Genomic DNA, 26132 nt, shown 5'->3' with positions numbered 1-26132 from the left:
CACTTGAAGTTGATGCATGATAACATCGGGATCAATTCCAGGCATGTCCTCATGGGACCAAGCAAAGCAGTCGGAGTTAGACATCAAGAAGTCGACCAATCTCCTTCTTACCCCTTCTGGGAGCTTGGAGCCTATCTTCAAGTTTCGACCCAAGTTTCCTTCTGCGAGTGGGACCTAATCCATCTCCTCCACTTCCGGCTCTTCGGTATGCGGGGCCGGAAGCTTCTTATGTAATTGCTATAAGACCTGAGTCTTTCCTTTTAGGGTAGTCTGGTAGCAAGACCTGGAATTTTCGTTATCTCTCTTGACCTCTTTAATGCCCCAGGGAGTTGGAAACTTAACCATTTAATGTAGAGTCGAAGGCACGGCTCCCTTGCGTGGCTCCAAGGCCTTCCTAGTATCACATTATACGATGAAGGACAGTCGACGACTAGAAATTTTGTGGCCTGATTTATTCCCTCGGCATATACGGGGAGAAGGACCTCTTCTAAGGTTTGCTTTACTTCTCCACTGAAGCATACAAGAGGGGTCGCCTTTCTCGTTAGGGCCTTAGGTTCCAGCCCTAGATCGGCGTAGGCTGAGTGGAAGATAATGTTACTGGAGCTCCCATTGTCCACCAGTATTCGCTTGACCAAGCAGTTCGCTATGGTAAGTGAAATAACAAGGGCGTCGTGGTGAGGAGCTAGGACCCTCTCCTGTTCTCTTGCAGTGAAGCTGATCTCATCTGTTCCTAGGAGTAAGCGCTTAGGACCCTCGGCCTCTTTGCTGTTCCTGCCATTGCGAGTACTTCTCTTGGCAGCAGCACTGCTGATTCCACTTACTTCCAATCCACCTGGGATGACATGGATCACCCGGTCTTGCTGTGGTGGAAACGCGGGAGCCGCTTTGGTAGGAATACCGGGACCTTCTTTATTCAGAAGGTTCTTGGCCTTATCCGAGAGGAACTCTCTCAGGTGGCCTTTCTTGAGAAGCTCGGCGACTTCTATTTTCAGGGCTATACAATCCTCCATAGTGTGGCCATGATCGCTATGGAATTCGCACCACTTTTTAGGATTTCGGTTAGCCTCAGAGGCCTTCATCTTTGGGGGCCACTTGACTTGAAGACCTGATAGAACCAAAATCGGGATCACTCTTTCGGTAAGGTTGATATGGACTCTGATCCGGAAGGATGGAGAACTGGTGGGATGAATGGTGACACAATGGGATGCGGAAAGGCCCAATGATACTACCAGACTTCGATCATTGCCGGATGTGACGCACCGGTCCAACAAAAGAAGGATCGAGACTTGGAGATAACCTCACCAAGAAACTAAGAAATGTTCAACCAAGAACAAAGAGAGATAAGAGATTTAATGGGGAACCCGCCTTAACCACCTCAAAGGCCGTATTTCTCTTCGGCCAGCAGGCTTTCTCTTCCACCACCACACCACAAACAATCAAACTTTAAAACTTTTTTTTTTTTTTATAAACTTTTCTTTTCTTTTTTTTTCTTTTTTTTTTTTTGCATAAACTTAGATCTTATTTTTCTTTTAAATATGGTGGGTAATGAGGGGCCCGGGTTCAAGATAGATAGATGAAGAAGTGTTTAGAAGAAATGGAGAGATGAGAAAAATGGATAGAAATAGAGTTACCGGAAGAGTGGCTCTGATACCATATGATAGAACCAAAATCGAGCACCGTCCTTTTTGGTTCATAGACACGGCCCATGATGGTGATCATGTCGACCAGCTTGATCCAACCGAGATTTTTCCATCAGATCGTGACACTACTTTGGAGCTAGATGAGCTGAGTGAGATAAGTGACACTACTATGGAGCTGGATGAGCTAAGTGACACTAACTTGGAGCTGAATGAGCTAAGTGACCCTGAAGAAGGAGCTGGTTTAGCTGCTGGGCGAAATGAGCCTTTTTCGGCCCACCGAAAAATTCATAACAAATTTGATTTGGGTCCGATTTACACCAAATTCAACCAGGCCTTTCCTCATGGTATCCTGCCCATTTGCATCAAGAAATATCAACAAAAGGAGTCAAAGTCGTGCCTAGGAAAGAGGCATTCAAACTATGGTCAAAAGTCATAGTCCACATTTCGGTTTTCCATAAAAAGTCTTAGTCTCTGTTTGTGTTTTCCATGCTTCTAGTTTTCCACAATTATTTATGTTTTTCTTTGACTCATTCTACTATAAATATGTAATCCATTTCATGAATAAAAGCAGATCATTTTGGAGTTTATTTTTGTTTCTTCTCTAAGTGTGAGAGAGAGTTCTTTAGCTAGTTCATCGGTTTGAACCGGCTTGTTGATTTGGTGGTCAGCCAATCATCTTTGTGTGTTATTTGGTGGTTAGCCAACGCACTACATCCGTTCTTTGGTGGTTAGCCTTTGATCGTTGGTATATCAAGAGTCATTCCGCACCTCTTGACGATCCTATCAATCCATCCCAGTTCCAGAAGTGCCATTGCCTTCTCGGTTCATATCCAACATCCGGCCAAAGCCATCCTTCCCGATTTTGGGCGTATCAAGACCCATTTGTCGTAGAACACCGATCAGCTCCAGCTTTGTTATTGCAAGAAGAGAGATATCGGGCCATGTGGATACCATCATTCCTTCGGATCTAGGCAAAGGACGGTTTTGATATCTGCCCCTGCCTGGATTGCTAGTCTCCTTAGCTGACTTGGGATGGAAGGACTCATCGCGATCGTTCCTAGTTGGCTTTGAGGACTTCTGATCGTGCTTTGGGTAAGCCTTTGCTCTACTTGCAACATCTTCTTCCCATCTTACTTGAGCCCAAGGGCGAGACAATACATTTTCCATAGTCCTGCACTTGTATTTAGTCAGCTCCTTATAGAGATCTCCCTCCGGGAGTAGGCCCTGTTGGGGAAAAATAATCCATGAGGAGATTTCCCCAGCTTCCGGCTTTCAGGGTCCGACCCCTGTCAAGGTCCGACCCCTGCCCCAGGTTCAAGGTTTTGGGCCAGATAATTAATCATGCCTCTGAGTAAAAAGGAAAACTTCAAGATAAAGGTAAACATCCATATTTATCATAATATGGTCGGATCTCCTTAAATCCAAGAGAAGAAAGAGGAAGTATTCCAATACATGGAGCCGCCTTTAATAAAAAAGAAAATATTCTATTATCTAAGGATAAAGTGAATATTTCCAAATACTAGAAAGGAGGCACGACTTCTATTATAAATAAAGGATTAATAAACCCCAAAGGGGGGGGGGGCACATAGATCACAAGTTCTACAGCCGCCAAGTCAATATCTCACACCTAGAAGACCTTCCACTTGGATTCGCCTATAATAGGTTGATCCCGACGATTACTATCAGCTAGATGGGGCTCTATACTCATTGTTGCACGTCCACAGTAGAGGAAGACGTCCATCTACAGAAGACATAAACCCCATAGTCAATTCGACGGCTACGATTCCCTGAATTCACCTAAAAGACTATCTCCACCGACATTTCTATTGGAGGACGAATCCCTGCGATCATTGATAGTGCTCAAATTACCCTGTAGAGCTTACTCTCTCAAGTAAGAGGTACAGCTGTAGTATTTAGGGATCGAATCACGAGGAGTTAGGGAACCAATTAAATTTAATTAATTAATCCATTATAGGTGAAGTTGGTTTTAACGATGAAATGTAAACAGCAATTCCTAAAGTGAGCAAGGTAATTGCTCTAACTAACAATATGATGGTTGTTTAAATGATAATGAAGAGTGCTAGACTTAAGGCTTTTATTCAGGAATGGAGATTATAATATCTATAAATGCCTAACAAGTTGCTTGCATGATACTATAGAACTCAGTCGCTTAACTCTCAGTGATGTCTCACTGGTTAAATAATCTAGATCTCTGGCCTCAACTGTCGTATGTTGACACAGAAAAAGAGTCGATCGATATCCTTTAGAGATATCGAGCGATACACCTTTCGCTCGGCGATTGATTCACCTGTAGGAATATCGATCGACGGCTTCTAGATATGCCTAGGCGCGAGCCGATAATAAACACTAGATCTCAAGGAGGGCGGTTAGCTCTTCTCCAAGGAGATACTAGTTCAAACATATAATTCAAGATATCTAAGATCCTAGTGATCTATGCTCTAGTTAGCTACTCTAGAACAAGCTTAGGGTGTAATATATTTGATGAATATCCCAACTTAGCAATTATAGTTTGGGGCTAATCCCACAAACCTATTTAAACCCTAGATCTAACAAGTAGACTACTCAGACATAGCTAAGCAATTCATAATAATAGATGGATAAAAGAATTGCATAGATAAGGAGTAGAATAACAAATGGAGTTCACAAATCTCTCCAATCTCTCAAAACATATAAAACTCTAGTCTCTCTCTCACACTCTCTGCTTTGCCTCTCAAGACTTGTGTTTCTTAGACTCTTCAAAGCTTGCCGTCAAAAACACTTAGCAGGAATATTTAAGCATTTACATTAGGTTAAAAACTCGTCAGGGGCAATCTCGTAATTTGGTGAAGTCTTGGTGAAGTAGTCGGCTAAACCATTTCGTCCTCGATATCGATCGACAACACTAGATGTGTATCGATCGATTATAATCTTCTAGTACGCGGATCTTCTCAGCTACATCGATCGACAACTCTGGATGAATATCGATCGATTCTTATCACAATGTTGACTGCCGACTTGGTCTTGAATGGTCAACTCGGGTGTATTATCTCTTGTACTCCAAAATGCTCCAAAAACATCACTTTATCACGAAACGCTCCTGAACCTGAAAACATACCTAACAGGCTAGAAAACACATTAGTTATATAATAAAATACTAGTATACCATGGTAGAAAACGGGTGAGATCCATGGTATATCAACTCCCCCAGACTTACTCCATTGCTTGTCCTCAAGCAAAAACCAGTAGTCTTTGGAAATGGTTTTAAAACAGTAGGAACTCAAAGATTCAAAATATTGAAGTCATCACTCTATGGGTTTGCAATTCATATCTAGACATCCTAATCACAGAAGTTCATTATGCCTTATCCTAGCTTAGCAACCAAATTCATCTAGTCAACAACTTAGCAAATCTTATATGACATTCCCCTCTACTAACCTCATTTCTTAACATAAAATAAAAGTGCAGTCTTTACCTAGGGAGTATCGATCAAAGGACACATGGACTCAACTCAAACAAGTATCTGAACACACATGTAGTCTTCTCTGATCCCTTTCTCCCCTCATCTCTCTTCCCTGAATCTCCTATAAGTTTCAATTTCAACAGGTTTCGATGCCACAAAGGTCATCTAGTCTATCTCATTGATATTTGCATTTGTAACTCATACATTTTGACAAAGTGTAGCGAATACTGGGGTCGCAGGTAATTTGCCTATCTCTCGTTTCCACAATGTGTGATCATCCCTGAGATTTAGAATACTGGGGTCGCAGGAGACACTCCTACCCCTCTGCCTCTCAAGAAATCATTTCAATCTCTTATAACATAATACTTAGATCTTTGAGATGCCGAAGAGAGAGAAGGAAGGAAACCAGAAACACACAAACCTTTTACCTTGCAGACTTGTAAAAAGATTCTCAGTGATTTCCAAACCCCAAGACAAGCAAATAAAGTCAGTATTAGTGTTGGAGGTCATCTTTGGTTCCTTCAAACAATCTCAGCTAGTGTATATAGGTGAAAGGTTTATCCACTTTAGCATCTTTAGTACTATCTGCAATCAGTAAATCTAAAATGGTGTTAAAGAGTGGTTAGACAATCAAATATAAACCTTTATCAATGTCCCTATTTAATACTTATGTGAAAAATAATTTTGAAAAACATTTTAATAAAAACCAAAATAAAAACACATATTAGTAAACTCCCCCCTAGACTTAAATTACACTGTCCCAGTGTAACACAGCCAGAGTAAAGTGAATGAATAAATAAAAACTGAATGTAACAAGATAGAACGACTAAACCTGACCGACATGGTGTCGATCGATACGTAGGGATGTACGCCGATCGGTAGTAATGGTCGTGTGGTGTCGAGCGATGTGAATCGATTGTGTCGGCCGACGGAATCATCATTATACTTGGATCTTTAAAAACCTCAAAAATAAATGCGAAATATAAAAGTAAAAATATAAAAATAACTTAAAAAGAAAATAAAAGAAAACCTAATAGTGGGTTGCCTCCCACTCAGCGCTTTGTTATAGTCATTTAGCTTGACTTTGGTGGGTATGTGACTCATATGGTGCAGAAACTGCTGCTTATCGGACAACAAGCATCAATTTCGTGTCTCCTCCTATTAAACCATGTGGCAATGAAGCTTCTTGTGGCATCATCACTTTGCAGCTGTTTCTTATCTATCTTGAGGACTGTATCCGTGAGTTTACTCAGAGTATTTTCAATAGATTTGATGTTGCCAACATTCCTGTCGATGGTGTTGTAGGAGTATTCTGACAATTCCCTCAGCTCATTCTGTATTGCATCGATCTTCTCATGAATCAGCTGATCTCGCTCTGCCAAGGACTCGGTGTTGATCGATGCTACAACATGTGCGTCGGTCGTTTCGCTGGGCGTTATGTCGGTCGATCTAGTGTTAACTGTGTCGATCCATTCTGAGCGTTGTCCTTGGTACTGCAGAGTTCTCTGCATATTGAGTATCTCATTCTTCAATAGACCAGTATCTCTGCAAAGGTTGGTCACTCTTTCGTTGACAGTGTCATCAATGTCATCACTTCTCCCGTTGAGTCTCTCCTCCATAACATTCATAGCTTCGTATAGCTCATGTTTGATCTGATCAACCTCTGCTTCTGTGCATGCTCTCTTCGCTGGTGGTGGCTCGATGTCGATCGATATGGGTCTAGGCCTGTCGATCGATGTCGCGTTTCTGTCACGAAGACCAATATGATCTTGAACTATGCCAATGTCTTGTTGCAACTCGTTAAACTGTTGTGACAGTGTATCCAGGTATTGCATGATAGGTGAACTGAAGTGATCGTGCCTTTCCTCGTATGATTTCATCCTATCCTCCATTGCTGCGAACCTTTTGTCGATCGATGATGAAGAGTTTGTGTCGATCGACGTAATAGTAGCATTCTGAGTCTGATCTTTCTTGCGAATGGATGCCAACTCTTTTTGTAGAAGATCAATCCTCTTGCTTAACCATTCAACAATGTTGTTGAGAGGGCTGTAGACGTCTCCAATCCGTGTATTGATGTAAGCAATTTCCCATTTATCTCTTTTAGGTGATGAACATTCTGGGCGGTCCTTGGATGTAGTCTTGCCGATGTCGATCGATGGTGCATTTGCTGTGTCGGTCGATCCAGGTGGCGTAGCTTCCTTCTCAAGCATGGTTATAATGTTCCCAATCTCCATTCTTATCACTGCCATGTCACTTTGGAAAATTTATAGCTGCTATCCAAAGGCTGGAAAGTATCTTCCACCAATGTGCGAAAGTCTGCCTCAAGGTGTGCCTGAGCTCTCCATACATCAGTCACCATATCATCTATCTCCTCTCTGCTGTAGGGTACTGGTGGTGGTCTGTATGCATGGTAAGGGCGTGTGTGTTCTGGAAGGCGTAAGCAACCTTTGTGAAAAAGAGATGCTCTCTCCAGGATTCTCCTTATGTGCTCCTTGGTGACAGGGATGATTTCACCATCAACTCCTCTAGCATGTCGAAACTCATCTCTGTGGACACCAAATTCATAATTCGCTTCCCATTTGAATCTTCTAGATCCGTTGGAATCAAAGGCACGTCGCCCAAACTCCAATCTTATGTCGGGCCATCGGACTCTTGCTCTGTCGATCGATCTGGGTAACTCGCCGTCGATCGATGGTAGTGAATCGATATCGATAGATGGTGAACTCCTAGGTTGACCGAAACTTTGAGGAACTGTATCCTCTCTCATGGTGACGTGGTGGTTGTCCTCGACGTGAGCTAGGATGTCTAGATGGCCACGTTGCTGTGTGAACAGGTTCTCTGGTCCATTGGCAACTTGAAGGATGTCTGCTATATCTTCTCTGGTTATGTGCAGAACTCTTCCATCCATTGCTCTTGCAAAGCCATCCGTGTCCCTGAAAATATCAAATTCATCAGGTGTTAGTGAAACATTCCTGATATCATATTGATCATGAAATCGAAATTGAGCTCTGGTTAGGGCATCGATCGATGGTGCAGTGATGGTGGCGATCGATGGTGATCGTCTAGCTGCAGAGTTGGATCGATTGTTCTTGGTGTTGCAGTCCTCCATGGTTAAGTTGCTAGTTGCTGGAAGCTGCTGGGTAAAAGTTGTTGAAGTTTGAAATGTCGTGGCTGATGTTGTCAACCTTATATACCCATGTGTTGTCCTAATCGGTGAAATTCCGATTTTGTCCTTTAAGTCGTCTGGGTCAATATTGATCGATGTGATGCTGGCGATGTCGATCGATGGACGATGTCGTTTTGCTGGATGAAGTAGATAATCGATCGATGATGGACGGTGGATGTCGATCGATTTAGGGAAACAATTTGCAAATCTATCATTCTCCATGTAGTTTTCCCAAGCTTTTTCTTCCCAATAGTCTTCATCATATTCCTCAATGTGGTTTCCACTGTGGGAAGATCTGGCTATATCTACTGCAAAACTTTCATGAAATCCGCTATATGCCCAACTTCTTACTGAGTAATCATCTTCTTTTCTGTTGGGTGGGATGGAAAAATTTGGGTAGCAATGATCTAGTAGATCGAGTTCATCATCTGGTGAGCTTCTGTCGATCGATGGTCCATTGTTGGTGTCGATCTCTTCTGACTCGCTGGTGTCGATCGATGATGTAGAGATGTTGTCGATCGATCCCGAGTACTCTGTCTCATACTCGACTTCACAATGACAAACTGCAATGATACCAAGATCATCTTCTTTTACCACGGTTGTTGCGGTCAAAAACGGTTATCTCGAAATCAACGGCTAAAAATATTTATCGTGCGCGGACTTTCCATAAAACAAGCGTCGAAAGCAAAACAAGTTGTATAGCTTAAAAAACCTATGTTAAAGTCGATCGTTCTTGTTTTACACGATAAACTTTACGAGAAAACCAACTCAGATTTAGTCGTAAAACTTCGATGATACAATCAAGAAGAACCGAGAGACATTAGGTCCGTAGCTGATATGACACGACCATACGAAAGTATACGGAAGAAACGAGAAGTAATCTAAGTTTGGACAGGCCGAACGACAAGGAATCCGCCTTGAAACTTCAAAGAGCCCGTTCTATCAAACCGTGAGGACCCAGAAAACGAGCAAGATATCAAATCGAAGCCCTCGCCGAGACCCAGGCCGCCGGGCGGCTAGCCCCCGTGCTGGCCGTGGTCGCCGGCGGCTAGCGCCCGTGCTGGCCGTGGTCGCCGGGCGGCTAGCCCCGTGCTGGCCGTGGTCGCCGGGCGGCTAGCCCCGTGCTGGCCGTGGCCACCGGCGGCTAGCGCCCGTGCTGGCCGTGGTCGCCGGGCGGCTAGCCCCGTGCTGGCTCGGGTCTTCGGACAACAATCTCCGGTACACAAGTCCCAGTCCCCGGCCATCAGAAGTCTGTACTTCGAGTCTTTCCCAAGTCCTCGCAGGACGAATCATTGAGATTCCGCGTACGAAACTCCGGTCCTTACTCCAATCTAAGACCGTCGGAAACACTTCGGAAACTCGTAAGATATCGACGGGAAGGAAGATCCTAAATTCTTCGTACGAAACAGCGATGGTTATCTTAAGACACCACTCGTCTCAACTCTACGAACGAATGAAGAACTTTCGAAGATATCGTAGAAAACAACGGAAGTCCTAGAGACGGCCCGAAAGGGACCAAACGCGATCGGACAGTCCGTTTACGATTATCTAAGATAGATACGACGATTTACATTTATCTTTACGTAACAAGATGAATGCTAAATTTCCGGAAGGATAAATGTCAAGTTTCCCGAAGATAAATGTCAAGTTTCCCGATAAACATGAAGGCCGACGAAAATGGAAAAAGCCGCTTCGCGGCCCAAAAGGAGAATAGACCGTCATAAGAAGGAGTATATAAAGGAGCTTTGGGAGAGAAGGAGGAGGGAGCAAAAATCCTAGAGGGAAAGCAGATCCGAGATTTTAGACTGAGGGAACTTAGAACTTATGTGGTTAGACTAGCAAGGCATGACCTAGGACGTCTGGCCGCCTATCGTTCTACCTTCATCTTGTCCGCAGACTTCTGTTCCTTCGGAAGAATCTAACAATTCTTTTACTCAGAGTTCCGCACATAGAAACCCTAGGTGTTATTCTCGACACGCCCGTTTCTATGACAAACGCTCGTACTAGACGAACTCCGCAGGCAGTTCGATCTCTTGTTCAAATCTTTCCAACTGAACTACGTCCGACTTGATCCTCGAAAGGGGTACGTAGGCAGCCTTCCTTAAGGTCCAGTCTCAAATCTTAATCGCAGACTCATGTCTCTCTCGGAAGGATCTAACAATCCTTTTACTTAGAGTTCCGCACATAGAAACCCTAGGCATTATTCTCGACATGCCCGTTTCTATGACTAACGCTCGTACTAGACGAACTCCGCCAGGCAGTTCGTTCTCTTGTTCAAACCCTTCCAACTGAATTACGTCCGACTTGATCCTCGAAAGGGGTACGTAGGCAGCCTTCCTTAAGGTCCAGTCTCAAATCTTAATAAAACCTTTCCGCATTTATTTGATCACTTGTCGTTGGTTGTCGCAGAGAATCCGGACCTTCAGGGAAAGTTAGGTTTACTTAGCTTTCCTCCGATTTACTTACTTCGACAGTGCGAATTTCGGTTCCCACAACGGTTATGGTTGGTGGTTTGCCAACTTTAACAGGGTCGTAGTGGATATCTGGATATATCATAGTCAAGCACATCATGTTGGTGTTCATGTCACATATAGCTCCTACTGTAGCCATAAATGCTCTTCCAAGTAAGAGGAAAGAGTTCCAATTTAGCTTGATGTCTAGGACATGAAAATCCACAGGGACAATAGCATTACCTATCTGTACTTCTAGGTCTCTGATCAAGCCTCCAGAGTTTTTATGAGTGTAGTCCACAAATGTAAAGATCTCTGGTGAAGGCTCTACTTTCAGACCCAGATGGGCTGTCATGACCTTTGGTAAGATGCTGACTGATGAACCAGTGTCACATAGTGCATGAGGAAACTCAATCCCTTGTACTACACAGGGTATTGCAAACTTCCCACGATCACTCTTCTTCTTCAAAGTAATCCTTTTCCTCATATCTTCTCTGACATTGTCAAACCTTCTTCTAATGTCATTTTCAGTCTCCCTTGTTTCTCTGAAGAACATCCACAATCTACTTGTGAAGTAGACCTCCTCAAAGGGTATCTCTAGTGAGATTCTGATAACTCTTTTAGTGAAACCATCAATCTCCTTCTCATTAGCTTCCCTCTTAAGGTTCTTAGGAGTTTTCTCCTTCATACTCCTTAACCTTCTTCCTTCAGTTCCCTCTGATGTTGGTGTAGTGTCTGAAGGGTTACTAGTAGTTTCTGCAGGGTTAGCTTGTGGTTTCGGTGTGGGTCGGAGTGCATTGATTCGGTTGCTGTCAATCGATGGTAGTTGCACTCGGTAAGTGAGAGATGCACGTCGATCGTTAGGTGGAGAAAAGGGTCGATCGATGCGTGTCTCATCTTTGTGTCGATCGATGAGTGGCTCGTCTCGTCGGTCGATATCTTCGTAGGTGAGGGTGGGTGGATGAGGACGCAAAGCCGTGAATTCAGCATGTGTCAAGATCCTAACCGCGTTGCAATCTGCAGTCGTATCTGGAAATGACATCGTTGGTATCGATCGATGGTTGATATATGGTGTTTTTCACATCATTGTATATATGTTTTCATTTGTTTCAAGTCACTAATTCGTGTCAGTCTAGTCCTTTTTGACCTTTTACAGGTCTGGAGTTGGTAGAAGAGAGAAGAGAAGGTGCATGAAGAAAAGATGTCCTTTTGGAGCAATCCTGCGGAGAACACTCAAGTAGAACACTCCCGAGACTGTTCTATCTCAAGCGGAACAAGCAGACGGAGTGATCCGGAGATTGTTCCCGACGAATATGGAAACTCCTATTTCGGGAATTAAAGCCCTGTTGCCCTAATCTCTTTTCTACTCATTGGCGCCTCCATATAAAACGCCATCTATCATTTTATTATTTTTTACGCTAGTTTTTTGCAAGACAAGTTTCATACTTTTGGATTCAAGCTTTTTGTAAGGGCGACGGCTCGCCTCTTCCATTCGAAGAACAACCTGAACCCTAGTTTTATTCTTCTTAATCTGATCATGAGTATTTCAGTTTCATCTGTTGTTCTTAACTGCATCATGATTGAGTAGTCGAGTGTTGATCTAGGGTGATAGAGTGCATTCGCGACTGAGCATAGATAGGTTATCATTTAGTAAATCTTCATTCATTCATTGTTTCATGCCTGCACTAAACTGATCATCTAGCGTTTGATCCTAAGTAAATATGTGCATCAAAAGTGTAATAGGTTGCTAGATCTTGTATGAATGAGCACTACATCCTTAGCCACACGAAAGTAGATGTTAAGGTGCATTGTGAACAAATCGGAGTCAATCATTAAGGTTCACCATCAGATCTCAGACCAAGCGACATCTTAGGAGCTCGGTCTGATCAGTGAAAGGATCAACTACACGACAGTGTGTTGCTCTAGGCTGTTCTCCGAGTTCTAGATAGAACTGCATCGAACCTGAATAGCTACTCGGTCGTGATTGAGATCACTCGCATTCATCCTAGATTAACTCCTTTTAACTTGAATTCATCACTTGTGCTTTTTACTTGTTCTCTACGTCACTTTTTAAACCAAATCATTATCTTCTTCGTAGCTTGATTTAGGAACTCATAGAACTAGAGTGTAGACTGGTCCTCTGGATTTGAATCTCAAATACTACAATTGCAAATGTTAATTTGGCAGTAGCAAGGATTCATTTTTAGTGTATCAAGTTTTGGCGCCGTTGCGACGGGGACCAGATTTTTTACCTCTAATTTTTCGGTTTCATATCTAGTCTAAGATATCTAACTCGTGTTTATTTATTTGTTTCAGCTGATGATCCAGGTGCATGACCAGTAGACATACTCGGAGCAACGCACAAGGACCATTGCATCAGCTTACCAACGAAGAACTAGCGAGATTGGAACGACAGAACCGTCAACAGCCGAGATCTACAAACACCAATATGGGTGATCACCAGGATGATCTCACTGCTGCGTTTGCACTCATGCAACAGCAGATGCAGCAGATGCAGCAAACGATCCAACCGCAGCAAGCTGCTGCCGAGCAAGCTGCTCTGAATGCTGTGAATCAGCAGAACCAACCAGAGGAGGTTGTTCAGATCGGCCAGAGAAACTTACTGCGTAATCTGCCTGCTACGCGATCTGCCATCAACCCTCCACCGTGCACTAGGCAAGACTTTGAGATCAAGCCAGCCTTGATAAGTCTAGTGCAAAGGAAGATCTTCAATGGACTTCCTGCTGAGATACCGATGGACCACATCGAGCACTTTGAGAAGATGTGTGGTTTCACTAAAGCGAATGGAGTACCACCCGATTACATCAAGTGTACTATGTTCCCTTTCTCTCTTGATGGGAAAGCTTCTCGATGGCTAGATTCCCTACCAACTGGATCACTCACCACTTGGGAACAAGTCCGATATGCTTTCTTGAGTCACTTCTACACGAAATCGAAGACGGCAGCTCTGAGACAGAAGATCGCGACCTTCAAACAGCTAGTAGACGAGCCGTTCTGTGATGCATGGGAGCGATTCAATGTCTACCGCAGAGTGTGCCCACATCACGGTTTTGAGGAAGATTACCTTCTGGGAGTGTTCTACGATTGAGTAGGCTGGGAGTACAGGAACGCTCTGAACTCAGCCAGTAATGGAGATTTCATGACCCAGTCCACTCAAGGTGCCTTCGCATTGATTGAGAACATGCCTTCAAGCTCAGCTGATAATAACCGCGAGACTGATCGCACTCAGAAGGTGAACAGCGTTGATAACAACAAGATTGATGAGCTCTCTGCCAAGGTTGATCAGCTGATTAAGAGCAATCAGAACCAGGTCTTCATCATGGAAGAATCATTATCGCACTTACTAACCCACTTACTATCAGAGATCGCATAGATCACACCAGCTTCTAGAAGTTTCATTATCTCTTTCTTTACAACATCTTTTAGATTTGGGTTTAACCTCCTCAGATGTTCTACAGAAGTCATCGATTCATCTTCCAGGTGTATTCTATGCATGCACAGATCAGGTTAAATGCCAGGTATGTCAGCTAGATAATAACCTAATGCCTTACGATATTTTCTCAGTTCACACAAAAGCAAAGCAGTCTCGGCATTGTTCAGGTCAGCATTCACAATGACAGGGTATGTAGAATTGGGTCCAAGAAATGCATACCTGAGTCCCTTAGAAAGGGATTTGAGCTCTACCTTTTGAGCTTTCAGCTCGCTCCAAGAGTCATCGGTCTGAGCTGCCGGAACAGACGGGTTCTGAGGCGCGGTTGTTCCAGGCAATTTGATGGACTCGCTGTTCTCCCCCAAACTTAGATTTGCCACCATCCTTTAAATACTCCTGGCTGAATCCAGGAACTTGGCATAGGCATCAGCATCAACACTCTCTAAGCTCTGCTCGGCTTCAGCTCTGACTAAGGCGAGTTCAAGAGGATCATCGGTGAGAATCTCCTCAATCATTCCCTCATGCGGCTCTAGCGGATCACCATCTTCTTGGACAGTTAAGGTTTGTCCATCCAACATCGGCTTCTTGAGCACCTGGTTCATCTCAAACTTCATCACAATATCTCCAAGATGGAGATCAATCTTTCCTTGTCGGACATCAATGATAGCTCCAACAGTGCATAGGAATGGTCTGCCCAGGATCAGGGGATCCTTTGACTCCTCCTCGAGTTCCAGAACAACAAAATCGGCAGGGACCAGTGTGTTCCCAACCAAAACTTGAAGATCTTCAAGGATCCCAACTGGAGACTTCACAGATCGATCAGCAAACACTAGGGACATCCTGGTAGGCTTGAAGTCTGTGTATCCAAGGCGCTAAGCCACATAATAGGGCATGAGGTTTATGCTTGACCCTAGATCGACCAGTGAGCATGAGAAGACTGTTCTCCCAATCTGAACCGAGAGGAAAAATTTTCCCGGATCACCCAGTTTCTTGATCCTTTTGTTCTGGAGCACTGCACTGCACTCCTTAGAGACAATCATGAACTCGCTGTTATCAGATATCTTCCCAGAGATCAGTCCCTTCACAAAGCTACGCATGGATGGTATCGTCTGGATCGCACTCATCAGAGGAAGCTTGACAGTTAGGTCTTCCAACATCTTCCTGCACTTCATCTCCTCCTTATCCTTGCGTGTAACCTTAGCCGGAACAGGGTAGGGTACTTTTGGTACATACTGACGAGCAGGGGAAGGTGCTACATTGCAGTCGGAACAACCCCAGCGGGTCGCTCTGCATCAGTCGGAACAGTCTCAGTAGGTTGTTCTGCCTCTTCCTCATCTGTGGGTACAGCTTCAGGCGGTTGATCCGACTCCTTCTACTTCCCTTTCTCAGCAGATGTGAATCTTCTGGGGTCCAGATCAGGCAGTTGCATTCCACTCCTTAGACCCACTGCATTGCACTCCTTGGGGTTCTTATCTATTTTTCCAGGGAGAGTTCCTTGCTATCTCTTCACACTCTCAGCAGTCTGAGCAATCTGAATATCCATCTGTCTCATATGGCTTAAGACATTGTCACACTTGGCACTCAGGTCATTGAACATATGATTCATCCTGGTATTGATGTCGTTGGTGACCTGTTTCAGTCTTTTCCCTGGATCAACTGACCTTGGAGCAGTTGGCTCATCATATTTGCGAGGCTCTTCATATCATCATGCGGAGCAGTCTGAGCCGGTTGTGCAGCCTGCTGATTAACCGACTGTTTCTGGCTGTGGAACTGGGCATTCTGAGATGGGCTGAGGACAAAGGTTCTTCCCTGATTTCCATAAGGCCTTTGGTATCCACTGTTCTGACCCTGATTGCCTTGAGCATTATCGTCTGGTTTAGGGTTGTTGAACAGGTGGGGATTGTTCCTCACGTTAGGGTTTGGGTGATAGTTCTTGAACTGCCATCCTTGCCCATTCACATAGCTCACTTCATGCTGATCCTCAGCCGACTGATCTGCCTCTGATGTACCTTCCGCGGTTGCTTTATCCTGAGGGGATTCTTCCATGATGAAGACCTGGTTCTGATTGCTCTTAATCAGCTGATCAACCTTGTACCTTCCGCGGTTGCTTTATCCTGAGAGGATTCTTCCATGATGAAGACCTGGTTCTGATTGCTCTTAATCAGCTGGTTCTGATTGCTCTTTATCCTGAGGGGATTCTTCCATGATGAAGACCTGGTTCTGAAGACCATGTGAACTGAGAAAATATCGTAAGGCATTAGGTTATTCTCTAGCTGACATACCTGGCATTTAACCTGATCTGTGCATGCATAGAATACACCTGGAAGATGAATCGATGACTTCTGTATAACATCAGAGGAGGTTAAACCCAAATCTAAAAGATGTTGTAAAGAAAGAGATAATGAAACTTCTAGAAGCTGGTGTGATCTATGCGATCTCTGATAGTAAGTAGGTTAGTCCTGTTCATGTAGTACCTAAGAAGGGTGTGATCACTGTGATAACCAATGAAAAGAATGAATTGATCCCTAATGTTACGGTATTTTTGTGTATGATCGTTTAAGTGCTACGGAACACTAGAGGATTTGTTTGTAAGAGTTTTAAATCGAGAACAAAGAGATGTTATTGAGTTATTGATTGGGACTACAATTTTTGATGGTGTATGAACCCTAGTTCTAGTCGCCTAAACTCTAATCTATAAGTCTCGAATTGTCGATCCTAGGTGGTTAAACCTTTATTATTTATTTGAGTCTCGTTTGGGTGTTGAACCCGGGTTTGACTCAAATGGTAAGGAATGTTTTTGCCACTTTTTCTAGTGGATACCTCATTCTAGGGTTTGGGCTCCCCTTGTATAGTTGTAGATGTCGGCTTCAAGTAATAGAACTCTTCCATAATCGGAAAAATGGAAGTTTCTCCTTAGGTAGAAAACTTCTATTTCGCTCCAAGGGGTCGGTCCGATCTAGGGGTCGGACCCAAGGAATGGGTCGATCCTTGGTATCTTCTTGAGCAAGTGTCTGGAAGTTGAGGACCTATCCGGAAGCTGGAGAAAACTTATATCTGGATATTTTTCCCCAACCGTTTGCCCCTTATTCCTTGATTTGCTCGTGGAAAACAAGGGATAACATGTATTTCCAGAGCCTTAGTAGTTTTCTCTTGGGTATCTTATCTTCTCGCAGTGGGTCAGTCCGGGACCTTAACTGGAAACTATGATTCAAGACGGCTTTTAAATTTCTCGACCCAATTGCTGAAAGATCCTTCGGATCGTCCATAACTACTATAATCTTCATTCTTGGATCTCACTTTCCTTTTGAAGATCGCGTCTTTACTCCAAGAGATCTGGGTAGCAGGGTTCGTTTGAATTTGAATTTCCCGAGCCCAGTCTTGGGAACTCCGAGATTCCGGATCGGCGGATTTTCCGAGAAGAACTCCCAACGGCTCTCTATCTTTTTTGTATATATATCCTCTCATCTTCGTGTAACGTCTCCTAAATCCCGAATGATGCCATTTCTCGTGCCAACTCCCGAAGCTTTTTAATGGCAGAAATGAACGAATTGGAGAAGAGAGCGAACTCCTTGTCATCCGGATCCAGCAGCCCACCGTCACGCCATGACACAGACGTGCGAAATCCTTTGAGCCCAGCTCCCCTGTCGTTTGTTTCTTCAGGATCTCCGCAAGTGGGTCCCGCATCAACGGTTAGGGAGGACGAGTTATGCGATTGGCGAAAAAGGTATTTGCTTCCTTCTTCTGTCGTTCTTCGCATTCCCAGACTGTAAGAGCGGGCTTCTGGTGGTATGCCCGAGGAGATTGCTATCTATGAGGCTTTCTTTGAATCGGGCTTCAGAGGCGACATACCATCGTTGATATCGAGTCTCTGCAGCTACTTCCATATTTCTCCATCTCAGCTTAATCCTCCAGCTTGGCGCATCCTCATAGCTATCCAAAACCTTGGAGATGAAGAAGATCTGGCTTTCGGAGTTAATGAAGTACTTTTTGCTTATCATCTGGCTCCGATCAATGGGCACGAGGGCGTTTTCATCTCCGTCCGAGATTGGGGCTTCCCATAGTCGAGGAGCTTCCCAAGACTGATAGAAAGGGATTGGCTTTTGGGAAGAAATGGCCAGAGATATATGTTTTTATGACTCTCCCAGGATCCCATTATCGGTGGAACTTCGTAGGTAAGTGGTTTTAGTAGACGCTCTTTCTCACGGGTTTCGATGATGGAATCTATCTGATTTGCATTCCCCCTCTTTTTTTTAAAGGGAACTAACTCAGCTCCAGTCGATGGCGAACGCAATGTTCTTCAGGTACAGAAGCTTTCCCTTGAGCAACGCCGGGTGACCCATCTTCTTAGTCTGGAGGTCCTGCGCCATAGCAAGCTATGGGGTAAGTTATTTCTTTGCGACCTACAGGTATCCCTCTCTCACATAATTACTCGCGGAATATCTCTTTTCAGAAGACAAAAGGGAAGGAGATCCTGAAGATCCGATGGTGGCTTTTAAGAAGGCCACGGATGCCATATCGGCAAGAAGGGACTCATCCAGCAGGAATGCTTCGGGTGACGGAGCCGCGACTGTTAGTAACAAGCGTAGGATGATAATGAGGGATGGCGATTCCTGTCCATCACGAGGCGGCAGGCCTAGGGAAGGTGTAAGCACGCGTTCACAGCGACCGTCGCTGACTGGATACTCATCTGGAGGGTTGTCTGACGTGCTGGCTGATTTGAATGCCAACGTATTCGCGAGGATGCAGGCTCTTCCCTCGGACAAGGACTCCTCTGGGATTATTCAGCAGGTTTAGGGCAAACTCCTTCAGGTTAGATATGGATAGGACCTTGTATTATGAGTCCGCAGTTTATGAGACTTGTTTTCCTATGCAGGTCCTTTCTGATTTGCATCATCTGAAGGACCGAATAGTGGAGGAGGGTTCATCAATGAATCGAGATGAGGTTTCGGAATTATCCCATCAATTGTCTGAGGAGAAGAGTAGGCGTGTTGCGAAGGAACTGGAGCTGAGGGACCTTCAAGCAAAGGTTCGGCCCATCGAGGGTTCAATAGAAATTGCTTCAGCTGAATCGCTTCAATTGAGCCGAGAGAAGCAGGAGCTGGAGGAGACTATCGTTAAACTTCGAACGGAGGCGGAGACTTCAAAAAATATGATTACCATGGCTGTGAACGGTGCAAGGATCATCGCCCGTTGGGAAGTAATGAGAGAGTGGCTCAAAGCGCAGGCCCAGAAATGGAACTTGCACAAGGAGTTCTCTCAGTACAAGACGGTGGTTTTGGCTGAAGCGGAACTCGAGAGTACTGAACCTCCCTCCTTTGAAGATGAACCAGCTATTCTTTCATCTAGGCGCGGCAGGTCTTAGAAGATATCCGAACTTTTGTAATAACGGCCTTGGGCGTTCCATCCTTGCTAAGAAAATGTTTTTGATATGCTTTTCTTGTCCCTTGAATTTTATTGTTGAATAATATTGTAACGACCCGGTTCTCACTGCGCCGGTTTAGTAATTGGTTTGATTATTTAATTGGACTAAACCAGACTAATTACAAAACCAAAGCGATATATATAAACCCGTATGTATCTCCTTCACGTTAACCTAGCCGTCATATTTACAAGAGAGAAACCACCATCGCTGTACCATCTCTTCCCACACCCCTATTCTCCACTCATGTTGTCCTGCGGTCAAAGAAACTTTCAGTTCCATACGTAAAGAAGACGAGTCTCCAAATCCATCACCATTCCATCCCATGTGAGTTGACGTAAGCAAAGCCGAGAGGGGAAGAAGACGTACGGACCGGAGCCACCATCTCATCGTCACCAAGCACCATTGTTTTGCGCCCCTGTGAGCCTAAGCCACCAGATGTGTCTCATAGAACTGGAGATACTTTCCTGCGCCAGAGATTCCGCCATGTCTTAAGCGGAGGAGAAGAAATGAGTTATATTGGATCCATGGCTGAGAAGTGGTTTTGTGGGAGGATCCTAGATCGATCCAGAGAAATTTAGTCTTCGAATCATGGCTATTTGGATAGATCTCGTTTCCAGGAATATGCAGCATCAAACGGAATCGAGATCGGAGTTGTACAGCAAAAGTTATGGACATTGCTTCTTGGCCAAGAATAAGCCTAAGCTGTAGCGATGCAGATACAGTGCCGACCAGTCTCAGCGTAAAGGCCAAATGGCCGATCTAAACGAAAGCTTTCAATCTGGAAATTTGTAAGTAAGTAGTTGATTCTTTTATCTATCATCTCCAACAAGCGGATCGTTATTTCGAGTTATTATCTGAGAATTATGCTTATTTTCGTGAGAGGTGTTGGTGCAGTCTGCGTTTGTGACCAGCCTAGGTGGGAAGCCATTTTGGTTGATCAAATCGTGTCCGATCGGAGTAAAATCGGTGGCTACGGACAGAGGACATCTAGCACTACATTATGAACGGAGGGATTGAAAAGTTAACGGTCCATTCTTGAGATATTCATCTATTTTCTTTGGAGTTTAGTTCTGCCAGAATCATCATATCCATTTATTTTCAGAGAGTTCCAGAGTTGCTGTTTCAGAGTCGTCAAGGTTCATTATGTGTTTTCTCAGGTTATCTTCAGAACTCGTGGCAAAGGTGAGGGTCTACTCCATAAATTCTGTACCAGTGTAGAATTTCTTCTATGATAGGTTTAGACTTCGGAACATGAAATGTGTCTGCTTGAGTCCTTGCTTGGTAGTTAGTTTATTTATTGTAAACCGGAATTAGGGGTCTAGAGGATTCAGCCATTGATTGGATTGTGTGATGATGAGATATGAGATATATATATATGTATATACATAGTTATGAGTAGGGACTATGTGCGAGGGCGGGGGTTCAGGGATGCCTGGACTAGCGACGCCACTGTGGAGGGGCGGGGGCTCAGAGACGTCTGGGCTAGCGACGCAATTTGTGTGGTGCGTGGTGCAGAGACGTTTGCATCTGACGCAGCGATCGAGGGCGGGGGTACAGAGACAGACTGTACTAGCGACGCCACGTATGTATATCCGTATGCGGAGATGCAGGGTGTGTGGTATATCTATGCACTATCAGCGCAGTGTTTGTTGTGTGTGATGCTTTAGGCGTTTTGCTTGTTCATGTTAGAGCTAAACTTCCATAGCGGGAGTTCTATTTACTTAAGTCAGTGGTTTGTGGATTAGCATCCCATACCTCACTGAGTGACTCCCCTGTTACTCACCCTCTTTTTCCCCCTTTCAGGTGAGATAGCCGAGCAGGAGTGATTGCTTTCGGATTGGTGCTTTGGGAGTTTTATTTCTTATTTTCAGACTTCGATTTTATACTTTTATCGATATTTTCCGAGATTTATGCTATTATTGGATTTATGGTTATTTATTGGATTTATGATGAGTAATAAATTGAGACTTTTGAAGATTATTATTTATTATATTATTTTGGAAGATTATTATTTATTTGTGGGACTGGATTTTAATCGGTTTTAGAAGTTTTTCGAAACATTTTGGGAATTGGAGGGATTTTAAAAATAAAAGTAACTAGCACCTTTCTGTTCGATAACTTCTAACCCAAATGTCTTTTTATGACGATGAGTTTACTCATCGTTATCCGTTCTCTAGCCAACAGGGTTTCAGCCAGATATTTAATAGATGGAGGATGTCACAGTTTGTAAGATTGCTCAGCTGTTTATCAGTTTCGTCAACCGTGTTCAGAGATTGCAAGTGGATTTATGATGTTTCTACCACCACCTAACTTTAAGCTGTCATTCTGTGAGTTTTTGGTTACTGGAGCTTATTTGGTGTGAGAGGTGAGCCATTGGTTGGCATGTGTTATTATCATGTATGAATAAATTGACTATTTTGGAGGTATGATCAGTTTGTAAACTCGTGGGGATCGCTTTTGGATTGGGGTTGCGGCATCTTGTGTTTTGTATATACTGGAGTTATGCTTATTTTGTTTTGCCAGATTTTGGCGGTATTGACAGTTTCAGATTGTGGTTAAGCTATTAAGATTCAGTCAGCCGGCACACAGAGATTGGGGACCACTAACGTTCATCGAGATGTACCAGTTCTACTTGGTGGGGTCGATTTCATCGAAGGCTTAGCAAAGATGATGGAGCTTCATTATTATGATGTTATACTTGGGATGGATTGGCTGTCACATCATCGAAAGGTACTAGATTGCCCGAGGACAAAAGTTCATATTTCTAGAGGTGATGGGAAGATCACATTTGAGGGTACTCCTGCGCAGAGGAGAATTTCTATTGTCTCCATGTTGCATGCTGAGGATCTATTGGAGAGGTGAGCAGAGGGATTTCTGGCGACTATCGAGATGGTTAAGGATGATGGACATCATGAATTGCAGGACGTTTCAATGGTTGCAAAGTATGAGGATGTATTTGAGGCTTTTTGAAGAATCACCACCGGCAAGAGTAGACACTCTTGTGATTGAGTCTCAACGCAGACAAAACCGGTTTCATAGGCGTAGTACCGTTTAGTACCAGCAGGTATAACTGAGTTGAAAAAGCAGCCGGATGAACTCTCGGATAAAGTTTTCACCAGGTCGAGTACTTCACCATTGGGAGCATGTACATAGGACGGGATTTTGTACATGTTATGGACATTCTGAGCTAGTGGTGATGCTGATTAAGTTTTTGAAATGCACCGGTAACATTCAAGAAACTTATGAACGATGTTTTTCGTCAGCACTTGGATAAGTGCGCGATTCTCTTCATCGACGATATCATGATTTATTCTTTAAGCAGAAAGGAGCATGCAGAGCATTTACAGATTGTGTTGGTTAAGCTAGAGAGCATCAATTATTTGCTAACTTGGTAAGTTTTTCTTTTGTTAGGAAAAAAATGGATTTTGGGTTATGTGGTTTCAAAAGCAGGAGTTGCCAAGATTTGGAAAATATCGCTACGATTTCAGCGCGGCCTACATCTAAAAGTTACATAGATTATAAGTTATATTTTATTGGCCTGTTATGAAGAACAATGTTGCTACATTTGTATTGCAGTGTCAGACATGTCAGATGGTTAATGTTGAGAATCTGGTGCTTAGCGGGTTATTGCATGATCAGCCATTACCATAGTGGAAATGGTACTTGGTGGCTATGGAATTGTGACTGTTTTACCAAAAAAAAAAAAAAAAAAAGATTCATGTGGAAAGAATGCTATTTGAGTTATTGAGGTTATACTCACCAAGTCTGTTCATTTTCTAGTGATTACGAAAACAAATGGAGCTGATCAGTTGGCACAGATGTATATCAAAGAGATTGTGAGGTTGCATGGAGTTCTTGTTAGCATGTATAAGATTGGGATACTGAGTTCACATCTATTTTTTGGGGAGTCTTTCAGAAGGCGCTTGGGACAAAGGTCCACACGAGTACAACCTACCAACCACAGACAGATGGGCAGTCAGAGAGGACTATTCAGACATTGGAGGATTGGGGGAAATATCTACATCTAGCAGAGTTTTCTTACAACAACACCTATCATTCTAGTATGAGATGGCACCAGATGAGGCGCTTTATGGTAGGCCTTGTCGTACACCACTTTGGACATAAGTGGGGGAGAGACGAGACTTGAATCAGCAATGTTCAGGAGATGGTAAAGCAAGTTGAGATGCTCAAGGTACAGCTTAAGGAAGCCCATGACCGTCAAAAGAGTTATGCAGATCAGCACCATAAGGATTTGGAGTTTCAGATGGGAGACTTAGTACACTTGAAAATAAGGACATTTCAAGGAGGATCTAAGACTCGAAAGCTAAGAAGCGTAAACCGAGATATATGGGACCGTACCCCATTGTGGAGCGGATTAGAGCAGTGGCTTATTGATCACAGTTATCAGCAGAGTTGTTAGAGTTTCAAGGCGTAATTCATGTGTCAGTTTTGAGAAAGGCCGGGAGAGAGCTAAAAATCATTTTTGCAGCAGCCGTCAGATGATCATGGTAAAAAGGAAAAAAAAATTGCACCATATCAACCAGTAGATATTATAAATCAGCAAGTAAAAGAGATGACCAGGTTTGTCAAAGTTTGTTGAGAGAGAGACATGATTATGAGGAGACCGAGACTCAGATGAAGTCTATCCTGAATTGTTTTAAAGAATGGTATTTGGCAGCAGTTTCAAAAATTGAATTCGAGGACGAATTCTTTATAAGTGGGGGAGAATTGTAACGACCCGGTTCTCACTGCGCCGGTTTAGTAATTGGTTTGATTATTTAATTGGACTAAACCAGACTAATTACAAAACCAAAGCGATATATATAAACCCGTATGTATCTCCTTCACGTTAACCTAGCCGTCATATTTACAAGAGAGAAACCACCATCGCTGTACCATCTCTTCCCACACCCCTATTCTCCACTCATGTTGTCCTGCGGTCAAAGAAACTTTCAGTTCCATACGTAAAGAAGACGAGTCTCCAAATCCATCACCATTCCATCCCATGTGAGTTGACGTAAGCAAAGCCGAGAGGGGAAGAAGACGTACGGACCGGAGCCACCATCTCATCGTCACCAAGCACCATTGTTTTGCGCCCCTGTGAGCCTAAGCCACCAGATGTGTCTCATAGAACTGGAGATACTTTCCTGCGCCAGAGATTCCGCCATGTCTTAAGCGGAGGAGAAGAAATGAGTTATATTGGATCCATGGCTGAGAAGTGGTTTTGTGGGAGGATCCTAGATCGATCCAGAGAAATTTAGTCTTCGAATCATGGCTATTTGGATAGATCTCGTTTCCAGGAATATGCAGCATCAAACGGAATCGAGATCGGAGTTGTACAGCAAAAGTTATGGACATTGCTTCTTGGCCAAGAATAAGCCTAAGCTGTAGCGATGCAGATACAGTGCCGACCAGTCTCAGCGTAAAGGCCAGCCCTTGCTGAACACATTTCGTATCTTTAGAATACGGGGGCGTCTAGATAGGCTTGTAGACGTGTTGTAAGGGGTGGATCCTTGAAAGGGCTAATAATACGAAAGGGACGGATCCTATGTGGGAGCTGACTCCTTATTAGGTTTGGATCCTTGTAGGGGTTGACCCCTTGAATGGATATCAATGTCTAGGGACTGGATCCTGAAATGATTAGAAAAGCGTTAGATCTTGTAATTCATTATTAAAAACCTGAGTTTTATATTTGGAATGAAAGATCCTAGCTTGGAACCCTAGAGTTCTAGCTTGGTTTGAACCCTGAGGTTCTTGAGCTCTAGACCCCCTGAAGTTCTTAAGGTCTTGAATCCTGAGGTCCCTTACCTAGGCCCGAAGGCCGTTTTATTGAACCCGAAGGTTTGCTCATTGAACTCTGAGGTTTCTGAGCATTGGGGTTTAATCTCTAGATCCGGGGACCGTGATTAAACCCTATGGATACCTCGAACCCGGAGGTTGATGCTTTTGAACTTTGAGGTTCTTGGAAAACCCGAAGGTTGGTATTAGGATTCGAAGATCCTTGAACCCTGAGGTTCTAACTAGATCCGAAGATCAGTTAGACCCGAAGGCCCTTGATCGACCCTTAGGTGATCTAGAATCCGGAGATTCCTTACAGACCCAGAGGCTGCATTGAACCCTGAAGTTCTTTTATAGACCCGGAGGCCGTACTAAACCCGGAGGTTACTATATAGACCCTGAGGCCGTACTGAATCCTGAGATTCGTCATAGACACTGAGGCCGTATGCGTTATGGGAGTTTTGTGATCGTATTCTGCTCCCCATGGGGAACCACTACCGATCTGTTATTGAGAAACCCCACTCTGCCACCCGGAGGTATAGGCCACTCTCGTGAATCTCAATGCTGCACTCTACCTTTCTGCAGAAAAGGTCACGATGTTGTGGACTGAAACCCATCGTCCAAGCGTCTGAAACCATCGCGATGCTACGATGCTTTTAAGATGTTTGTTTGCGGATGTTTGGACCTTCGATAATATCGTATTGTTGATTTAAGAAATCGTTGTTTTAAAACAATATTTTCCCGCAAGTTTTTTCGTATAAGTTT

At 43.8% G+C, this 26132-nt stretch overlaps 1 protein-coding gene and 1 non-coding gene across 2 annotated transcripts; both read right to left on the bottom strand.

The window, feature by feature from the left end:
* Positions 1-260: 260 nt before the first annotated feature.
* On the bottom strand, positions 261-1079 carry LOC130495759 (uncharacterized). The gene has a single exon (XM_056987258.1). It carries the CDS (start codon positions 1077-1079, stop codon positions 261-263), a length of 819 nt encoding a protein of 272 aa, XP_056843238.1.
* Positions 1080-13681: 12602 nt separating this feature from the next.
* LOC130497232 (small nucleolar RNA R71) lies at positions 13682-13788 on the bottom strand. Its single transcript, XR_008936241.1, has one exon. It is a non-coding gene; the product is annotated as a small nucleolar RNA R71 (small nucleolar RNA).
* Between the last annotated feature and the right edge of the window lie 12344 nt (positions 13789-26132).

This window comes from Raphanus sativus, chromosome 6, assembly GCF_000801105.2.
Source record: "Raphanus sativus cultivar WK10039 chromosome 6, ASM80110v3, whole genome shotgun sequence".
NCBI classification, from domain to species: domain Eukaryota; kingdom Viridiplantae; phylum Streptophyta; class Magnoliopsida; order Brassicales; family Brassicaceae; genus Raphanus; species Raphanus sativus.
The sequence above is the reverse complement of the archived record's forward strand: the minus strand, read 5'-3'. Positions and strand labels throughout refer to the sequence as shown.